This window comes from Lissotriton vulgaris, chromosome 4_1 (assembly GCF_964263255.1).
Source record: "Lissotriton vulgaris chromosome 4_1, aLisVul1.2, whole genome shotgun sequence".
NCBI lineage: Eukaryota > Metazoa > Chordata > Amphibia > Caudata > Salamandridae > Lissotriton > Lissotriton vulgaris.
Window position 1 is genome coordinate 1,015,561,805 of NC_141691.1, and position 10,004 is coordinate 1,015,571,808.

At 49.6% G+C, this 10,004-nt stretch overlaps 1 protein-coding gene across 1 annotated transcript; it reads left to right on the forward strand.

The window, feature by feature from the left end:
- The first annotated feature begins 1,777 nt into the window (after positions 1 to 1,777).
- IRX1 (iroquois homeobox 1) lies at positions 1,778 to 9,382 on the forward strand. The gene is made up of 4 exons (XM_086965268.1): positions 1,778 to 2,791; positions 5,916 to 6,879; positions 8,133 to 8,211; positions 9,002 to 9,382. The coding sequence occupies exons 1-4, from the start codon at positions 2,519 to 2,521 to the stop codon at positions 9,057 to 9,059; spliced, it is 1,374 nt and encodes a 457-aa protein (XP_086821394.1). The 5' UTR covers positions 1,778 to 2,518; the 3' UTR covers positions 9,060 to 9,382.
- Positions 9,383 to 10,004: the final 622 nt, after the last annotated feature.

Genomic DNA, 10,004 nt, shown 5'->3' on the forward strand with positions numbered 1-10,004 from the left:
CCCCTCTTGTGCATGATGGTTCACCCCATATGTGGACACTCTGGTAGGAGCGGGCCGCGTGGCAAGGCAGGGGCGGAATGGTAATGGCGGGCGGGCGTGAGGGGTAAGGGCTACTCCTTTTGTTCAAGAGCGTTCAGCCCAGCGAAAAGGTGGCTTTCTGGGGAAGGACCGGGCAACCTCTCTCTGCCCTCTTCCTGCCTGCCCTCGCCTCAGGTACACTTCAGCCGGGAACAACAGGGAAGGAACCGTGTGATATTCGGAAAGAGGCAGGCGCCTCATATATCTATTTTGCACTTTCCCAATATCAGGTCTTCTTTTCCAAGCACAGTTTCTGATGGATTGAACGAGTCCTCCAAGAAATGAAAAATCTATCTTTCACGTGTCCTGGGCCGGATCAGAGGAGTAATGGGCAGAGGCAGCTGCCAGCTAAAGCTCGCACCAGCCTCTCAGTCCATATCAGTTTAGACGCTCATTCCTCGTGACCCCCACCCACCCCCACCCCCGGCAGAGCTTGTCTCCTCGGGATTAGGTGCTGGTGCGTGCGCTGGGGCTAACTGCCCCTCAGGCATTTAGCACCTCGTCTGTGGGAAGTGAGAAGCGGCTGCTACAAGAGGGGATGGGCCGATGGCGGAGGGGGCAGAGAGTGCAGCAGAGGCAACCACGCAGGTGTGCCGCCCCCACCCATCACTCCAAGCATTCTCACTTTTAGGAGAGAAAGTAGTGCATGCGCCCTCGGACCGCAGCTACCTTTAAATGTGTCTGTGTCTCTGTATATTCATGTATATGCATCCACTCATCCACCTATTTATCATTCTAGTTTGATTGATTTCTAGGTATCGCATCTGCATTAATACCTCAATAAAATCTAGAAAAAAAATGAAATAACACAAGTTTCAAGTTTCAAAAGACCTTTATTCGAATTTGTTAAAATTCATAAAAGTACCGAACACATCAAAAAAACATATACATACACATAATACAAAACAGTTAAATAATACAAAACAGTTAAATGAAATAACACATAATTGTAATAAAAAAAATCCCCCCCCCCCCCCCCCCCCCACTCGTGTGGTTTGTGCGGTTGGAGCCAGACCATGTTAACACGCTCATACGCAAATGCGGCCATTCCAACACGCTCTCTCAGGCGGGGGTCGCCGTGTTCCTTGACGCGCGCGTTAGTGCTACTGATGGCGGCGTTAATGAAGAGATGATCGTTAATTACAGGCTGAGGAGCCGGCAGCTCCTCGCATCTCCATCCGAACCCATCAGAGAAGCGTGCCCTTCCTTCCTTGGTGCCTTTAGCTCACTGAGGGGCCCGTGGAGGCGGCGAGGCGCTGGGGCCCCTACTTGGCCAGGGTTGAGTACCTGCCTCTGCTGGACGACAGGGGCGGAGGAGGGAAGCAGATTTTAGTCGCTATTAAAAAAGGACACTGGAAGGCTTGCAGAACAGCGAAGCCTCCATGTTGGACAGCTGTAAAATCGTGTAGACAAGTCGTCATAGAACTTCTGGGAGAGGAGGGGGAGGGGTCGAGGCGTCCATATTAAATACACACTGTGGCGAAGGCGAACACTCAGAGGCGGGAGTGGTGTGGAGGGGGAACAGGGCTCACACGCGGTTAGGGGTGAGGTAAATAGACAGCAAGTATGGGAGAGTTGGACGCCTACACAGGACATGGCCGTGTTAGGTGCCGATTACTCGTGCGTAGAATGAGCACTTATCGGGCAACTCGCTCTCCCTCTCTTTTCCACAGACAAGCCACAGCTGTCTCTCACTCACTCTCATTAACTCTATTCTACACACACTTCCAATCTGACATAAATACACTATCACAAGCAGACACTCTCTCTGTTTAACACACACAGGCTCTCCCAAGCAATTATTTCTCTCCCAAAGACACTATCGGTTTCACACACCCTTTACATTTTACAAACTATTTCACACAGCAAGTCCCTCCCTTACACACGCAGTTATAACTTTCTTTTTTCTGTCACACAGACAGGCACAACGCTTCTTCCACTCTGTCTATCAAGAATAGACTGCAGGTCACTCTCACATTCTTGCTGTCTCTTTTGCTGTTTCTCTCACAATCTGTCTCTCTCGCACACGGCCAGCCTCTGTTCCTTCAGACACACACGCTCCGGCAGTGTCGGTTTCACACACAAACGCACACGCCCCGGCTCGCTTTACAGAGGCCACGGCAGCCAATACACTGGGCCGCCGTCTGCTGAAGGGGCGGAGCCTGCGCGCCCAGGGGTGGGTGCCAATCAAGGCATCAACTTCAAATTGTATCTGAAAGATCAGCCCGGGACCTGGGGGCAGCACATCAGTTGGAGCTCAATAGTTGATCAGATCACATCTGAGGGATTTAGGAGCTCAGCGGAGTCGCAGCGCACAGTATCCTATCGCTGCGCACCTTGTGCTCTGCGCACCCCTCCCACAGATCACGCTCCCGGACTACAGGATTTAGGAGGAGAGGGGTGCAGCCTGCCTGCCGCCGAGCCGGGGACCAGGGGCAGCATGTCCTTCCCGCAGCTGGGCTACCCGCAGTACCTGAGCGCCGGCCCAGGAGCAGTCTACGCGTCAGGGGAGCGCCAGGGACTCCTGGCCGCAGCCGCCGCTGCAGCCTCGGGAGCCCGGGCAGGTGGAGCCAGCGAGCTGGGAGCCAGCAGCCCGGCCGCCCTCACCGCCTCGGTGCTGGGCATGTACGCCGCTCACGGGCCCTACGGGGCCGCCCCCAACTACAGCGCCTTCCTGCCTTACACCACCGAGCTGGCGCTCTTCTCGCAGATGGTAAGTGTGGGCGCGGGGGCGCAGGAGCAGGGGAGGCCGAGGGAAGGGAGGGGAAGTCCAGACCACAAAGGGAACGGGGTGAGAAGGAACACAGTGAGCCTGGGAGGAAAAAAAGCACCCGGGAGTGCCTTCACTTCAATTTCATGCTCTGCTCTGACTTATTTAAAAGGGAGTCAGGGGCCGACAACGCAGTCTAAGATACGGAAGGGCCCCCATGCTAAAGTGTGTAATAAACACAACGTGGAAGGGCTAATGTTTCTATACGTGCAATATAGGATTTTGTTCATTAATCAGCTTTATATATATTTGCGCGCGCCTGATTCTGTGTCTACATTTAAGCATCGCATAGGTACCATATGTATAAGCAGTATTTAATGAGATTGCTCGAGCATATGGTAACACTGTAAGATCTGGAACCATTCCCGAGGATGTGTGTGCTTTTGTTGTTGCGGTGGTGGGACGTCTTTAGAACAGCTTTGGGGAGCAGGCCCCCCCGTGCCTTGGCGGAGCCTGTCAGGCCTGACAGGAGCTCGCAGAGGCCGGAGAGAACAGATCCCCCCCCCCCTCCCCCCACAGGGACCGAGCAGGCGGGGTTGTGTTGGTGTGTGTCCTGGCAACTTGTCGGTCCGTTTCCTGGTCACCTCTGACCAGTGAACGCCTCCGTCACTGGCCCTTCCGGAGGCGAAGCCAGGCCGAAGGAGGGCCCTGTCCGCTGAAATGCGCCTTCAACTTTACTTCTCAGCACACGGGACGCTGTCTGGGAAATGCACTTTGGTGGGGTTGTTGCAGGGCAGGAGTTTCTAACTCAGATTATTTATGTTTTGTCGGAAATTGTGTTTTTAGTCTCCTTCAACGCTTAATTCTGGGTGATATTTTGTGCACGCTTTCTTTTGTTGTAGGGAAATATGAAATTAATAATTGATGAGACACTGAATTGTTTCTGGTCTGGTGATTTATTTCTCGGAAATCATGTCTGTGAATGTGAGATACGTAGGACTGCTCAAAATTTTAAGAACAGCATGTGCCATCGCTTCATAAAATGTGCCTGTTCTGTATTATTTTTTTTGCTTTAAGTATTCTTTTTATTTCATATTTATCTTGTGTGGGCGCATCAAATCGCGGTTGTAATGCAACCTGCCCGCCTCAGAGGAAAAAAGGCTCGCACTTCAATAAAACAAAATTTATTGCAGCTTCCAAAGCACTCTGTTTATTAGACGGATCACATAACCCAGAGATCCTCTAAATATCTCGGGCCTAGAAGAGTTGCAGAAGTGTGGGAAGATGTGTGCACTGGTGCTCCCACAAATGTAGAGCCGCCTATGCACTGCCAAAAAATATTAAGTAATGTAAGGGAAATACTGCATTAGAAAAATTTTTACCAGGCATTTTAAACTATCGGTTTTAGATCGGTATTTTTCGGCATGTCTAATTTGCTGCCAATATTCTGCCCAATGTCGCAGGTGTCGGAGATGCGCAAACTGGCCTCGTTTTCAAATACGATTTAGTCCAATAAGCCTGTTTCAGCAGACAGTTGACATGTGGGTGGTAGGGGCCTCGCTCGCATCTGTCACACAGAGGGTGAAACCAAATCAGATTATGTTTCTGGGGTGAGTACAGGCCTGCCCCTCTCTCGCCTGCGTCTGGGGCCTGTTCGCATAAATGCTAATTCCAGATTTCGTGTTTCGGGGGTTGCTGATTGTTATTCGGGTGGGAGGATGTCCAGGGGGAGGGGACAGGGTCCCAGGACAATTCCACTGAATGCGAAGGAGGACGAACCACTTTAAGGGTAATGATGGGGCCTAATGAGGTCGTTAGAAAGATAAAATGTAATTTACCAAAACAGCTGATGGACTAACGCGACTGGCGGTGTTTTTACCACCGATGATAAAAAGAATATTGATTAGAAATAAATCACACCCGCTGCTAAACACACACACATTTTCATTTAAATACTTCACACGAGCGTCTACTGATAGTCCAGGTTAAATAAACACATTTAATGAGAGTAAATCCACCTTTACAGCCCAGGACATGTTTCCTTCTAGGACCCCTTAAAACTTAATTTGAAACTCTTAAACAAATATGCTGAATTTCTATAAGAAATTGTGGCCTTTACATTTGGTGATGCGGCTTTTAGTTCCTCGCAGCATCGCCAGCAGTAGAAGATTTGTGTTTATTGTGTGTCAGATGAGCTCCTAAAATATTTACAGGTATTGAGGCAGAACCCCAAAATGTAAAACGAAACCAGCAGTGCGCACTTTTAAGTCATTGAGATAGGGCTCAAAGTGTAAATGTATTCAATGTGGTTTTTCTTTCGGGGTTTTATAAAGTGCCTGGAGGCTTTCTGTTACTTTGTAGCGCTGAGGTTACACAGTCTTCCCTATAAATATACAGGGCATGTACCCGAATAGTTTTTGTCCGCTTTCTAGCTCGGCGGATTGCATGGGTGTTTTTGTCTTTATAATTTTAACTCTTCCCAGCTGAATGGCGGGATCTGTCACCGGCCCAGCGTGGCGCGGCGTGTTTCTGAGTGCACGCCCCACCGCTGCCCCCCTTGGGGTCATGGTGATTTCTGAGAGCCATTGAATGCCAGAGTCCCTTGTTGTGTGTATCCAGGCTGTGGGCAGGCAGCTCTGAAATATGCCCAAAGTTAAGAAAATCCCCAGCGCGTCGCTACTTTCCCTTTCACTCCAGGGGAAGGGAGGCCGCTGGGAATTGTGGGCACGTCTGTTTTTGTACAAACTGTGGAATCTGCTAAGAGGGGGACAAGCTGTGACTGAAAAGCAGTTTTAAACTGCCTGCTTTGCAGAAGTGTACGCCTGCTCTGACGCTGGGAATTGTGTGTGTACGTGTCAGTAACTGATCGTGCAAAAACCTCGAGGAAAACGATAAGCTAGGGGCATCTCCATAGCGCCTTTAATAATTGGTCCAACAATATAGTGCTTAAAACTGTATTTAACTAAAGTACTGAGCAAACCCGTCGAGGAAGTTGTTAGGTTGCCAGCATCTTTATAGCGCCTATTATAATAAGTAACGCACTATAGCGCTTAAGAGGTGTTAAATTAATGTACTGTGTGCACGCTTTGTGGGGTGTTTACCAGAGCTCTCTTTCCTTGTCTTCCAGGGCTCCCAGTACGAGCTGAAGGACAGCCCCGGCGTCCACCCGGCCACCTTCGCGGCCCACACGGCGCCCGGCTACTACCCGTACGGCCAGTTCCAGTACGGGGACCCGGGCCGGCCCAAAAACGCCACCCGGGAGAGCACGAGCACCCTGAAGGCCTGGCTGAACGAGCACCGCAAGAACCCCTACCCCACCAAGGGCGAGAAGATCATGCTGGCCATCATCACCAAGATGACCCTCACCCAGGTGTCCACCTGGTTCGCCAACGCCCGGCGGCGGCTCAAGAAGGAGAACAAGGTGACCTGGGGGGCCCGCAGCAAAGAGGACGACCACCTCTTCGGCAGCGACAACGAGGGCGACCCCGACAAGGCCGACGACGACGAGGAGATCGACCTGGAGAGCATCGACATCGACAAGATCGACGACAACGACGGCGAGCAGAGCAACGAGGACGAGGAGGACAAGGCCGAGCGCCACCCCTGCCTGGACAAGGCGGGCGAGCTGGCCTTCCCGGGGGCCGAGGCCCCCCTGTCCCCGGACAAGGACTCTCGCGAGAGCAGTGCCACGAGGATTGTCAGCCCGGGGGGCCAGAACACTGCGCAGGTCCCCCCTCACAACAAGCCCAAGATCTGGTCCTTGGCGGAGACGGCCACCAGCCCCGACCCGTCGCTCAAGTCCTCGCCTCCCCCGCCCCAGCCCCCCCAGATCCAGCACCCCGCTTTCCTCTCCAGCCACGGACTCTACACCTGCCAGATTGGCAAGTTCCACAACTGGACAAACGGGGCCTTCCTTGCCCAGAGCTCTCTGTTGAACGTCAGGTCTCTGTTGGGAGTGAATCACCACCACGCAGGCCACCACCACCCGCACCACCTGCAGGCCCAGCAGAACCAGCACACGGTGTTAACAGCAGGCCTGGTGTCTCTGAGCGGCGAGAAAACATCTGAACGGAGCAGTCCAAAGCACCCAGGTAAGGTGACGCCCTACACAGAACCACCCATCCAGTCAAGAACCCTGTTTGAGGAGTGTGTTTGTGTGTGTGAGGGGGGGGTCTCCAAAGGGTCAGTTTCATCTATTTCCATCAAATGCTCCTTACCCCCTAGTGACCTCTGATTTACCACTTTATATCTTTGTTTACTCTTTATCCCTTCCCATCGGTGTCTGTCAGTTACCCCTTCGGATCAGTGCCTGTCATTCATCCCTTCAGGTGATGTGCTTTAGCCTCCAGATCCTAGCCTGCAATTACAGCCCCTAATCAGTGTCCCTAGTTACCCCCTCAGATCAGTGTCCCCAGTTTCCCCTTCAGATCAGTGTCTCTCCTTTGCCCCTTCCCTCCTTTAACCCTCCAGATCATGACTTGCACTTTACCCCTTCTGATCAGATCTTTAACTTTACACCTTCTGCTCCAGGCCTGCACCTTACATTGCCCGACTATGGCCTGCACTTTACCCACTTAGGTCTAAGTCTGCAATTCATCTCTTGAGATCATGTTATACTCTGTATCCTCAGAGCGTTGTCTGCACTTTAGGTATTCAGATCATAGCCTGCACTTTGTCCCTTCAGATCAGACCTGCGCCAATATTTCAATGATCCTGCCAGATTTATACTCTGCAGATTAAGATCCAGAAGTTGTAGAATAGCAAGCAGTATGGACTATGTTCTTAGGTGTTATTTGACTGGAAAGTTGCACATTTCTTTTGACTCCAGTCACTTGCCTGCAGTTTCTGACCTTTACTAAAGCAACATGGAGAAATGTGATTTTATGGTGCATGAAGGCATCTGCTAGTTATCACTAAACTTTTCTAGTGAGGAAGCTGAGTGTCTCCACCCTTTACTACTGCCGCACAAATGTAGACCGTTGCACAAAAGCACATTTCCCCCATCTGGCCCTAATAAAAGCCATTTGCAACTGGAGGGCTGGAATTCGCAAAAGTAGCTCAGTTGATCACACAGACAAGTGTAGGCAGTTGCGCGCGCCACTGTTCTCTATTTACATGGCTTTGGGTCAAACGCGTTGCATTTGTGGTGTGTGTTTGCGGTAGGGGTGTGCGTGAGGTGTGTGCGTGAGAGAGAGACAGCCTGTGGGTGTGAGAGAAAGAACATGTGTGAGTGTCTGTGAGTCTGTAAGTGTATGAACAAGCGTGTTCTCGTGCACATGCACGCATCTGCCTGCTGTTTGTGCACTCGCCTAATCTGTGCTCCTTTGCTTTTCTCTCACAACAGAAAGAGACGTCTCGCCGAGGAACGACTCTCTGTCTCCGCCTCAACAACTGCAATCGCCTTTTCAGCCTGTGCGAGAGAAGTAAGTGCACCTGCGTCAGTTATTGACAGTTGTTTTACTCCTACAGTGTCATAGGTAGAGATGCGCCTCACGTCATTACCTGGCTCGATTTGGTGCAGACACAAAACAGCCATTTTATCCAAAACACACAGGGAAGTGAATCCAGTTTTACTCCTACAGTGTCATATGTAGAGATGCGCCTAACGTCATTACCTGGCTCGCGTTGGTGCAGACACAAAACAGACATTTTATACAAAACACATATGGAAGTGTACCCAGTGAGCAGCAAAATGTGAATTTTAATTCTGATTTGGGCCAACGAAGCACTTTTTGAGTTACTTTCTATAGGGAGAAAATCCGCTCGACCCTTTACAACGGGCTTGTTCTGAATCCGTTTGGTGATTTTTTCTTTCTTTTTTTGGGGGGAAAAAATTGAACCGCTGTGAAGCTAAACCCAGTTTATTCCAGTTACACCTCGCAGTTGGTGTTTGGTGTTTATCTGGTTAAAGATGACATTTCCTGTCAGAACCTCCACCTCACCATGTTTTTTTTCAGCGAGACACATTCAACCCAACATAAAAAGTTATCAACTGCCCTAATGGAATTAACATCAAACATTATTGTTCATCAGACTTGCAGTATAATCTGCCACCAGCTACTTTCTATTTTTCAAAAAGTTCTATCATCGCCCGTTATAACGCCCCATAAAAGGGAAATTATGTTTGCCAACTATGTTTATGTATTTCGAAATGAATGCATTGTTCCTTTTCTGTTGCAAATGAGTCTGACGCACTTATTTTTTTCTCCCCAGCTCTCTGGCTCAGCAAGAAGGGCCCTCGCGCATTTTAACAGCACTTCCTTCCGCCTGATTTATCAAACTCACAGACTCTGTCAGAGACTTGGACACAAAAAAGGGGACGAACAATGGGGAGGCATATCAAGGACTTTTTTGAGTCTTTGCTTTTTTTGCAATAAGTTGGCCAAGAAGTCCTCGAAGTGACGTTATCGGAGCGCAGTGGACGGGGGGCGTTGGACCGGCCTCGATCCTCCCGCCGCCATCTTGGATTGTTTGTTTGGTAAAAATGTTCCCGTGTGTTTGTGTTTTTTCTGTATATAGAGTGATTTCGATCTGTAAATAGCGCGTCAAGAAAACATGTCTAAATCATATATTTTTGTCTAATAAACGAAGTTAAATTAAGACCAAGAGCTATCTTTTTAACAGAAGTTTCAGAACCAAATGAAGATTTTCAAATTGTTTTCCCTTGAGCTAGCCTACACTGAAGTGCATAATTACAAACATAAACCCTTCAAATGATTTTGTGAAAACAGGGACTTTCCCGTGGAAATTAACTGGGTATAGTCACAGTGGTCACTAGAAAATATAGGATACACTTTTTGATAGACATAAATTCTGAATTCTATAGACGGCGAGCAACGCAAACATAAACTCGTTTATATTTATTTTCAACGTTCCTTTAAATGTACACATTATTTAAATCACCCATGAATATAATGTGTGGCCTAAAACAATATTTTGTAACACGTATACATTTGTGAAGTGTTACAAATGTGAGCCCTTTATTTGCCTTCTCCTAAATGCCAAACAGAAAAGTAAAAGGGCGTTCGACACATATGGTGGCAATTGTTTGAGGCCGCCACCCCTTTGCACATTAATCTGCCTGAGACAATGAGGTAAAATGCTGCCGTATTTTCGGGGTGTCCTCCCTTTTCCTCGTCCCTGAAAGAGTACCGTCGGGGGCATTGAGGTGCTAATTGGAGGCCAGACGGCTTCGGGCGCGGGGAGCAGAGAGCGG

Coding starts and splice junctions, on each gene's coding strand:
- IRX1 (XM_086965268.1), top strand. CDS start 2,519: ATGTCCTTCCCGCAGCTGGGCTACCCGCAGTACCTGAGCGCCGGCCCA. Junction 2,792..5,915: donor TGGCGCTCTTCTCGCAGATG/GTAAGTGTGGGC, acceptor CTTGTCTTCCAG/GGCTCCCAGTACGAGCTGAA. Junction 6,880..8,132: donor GAGCAGTCCAAAGCACCCAG/GTAAGGTGACGC, acceptor CTCTCACAACAG/AAAGAGACGTCTCGCCGAGG.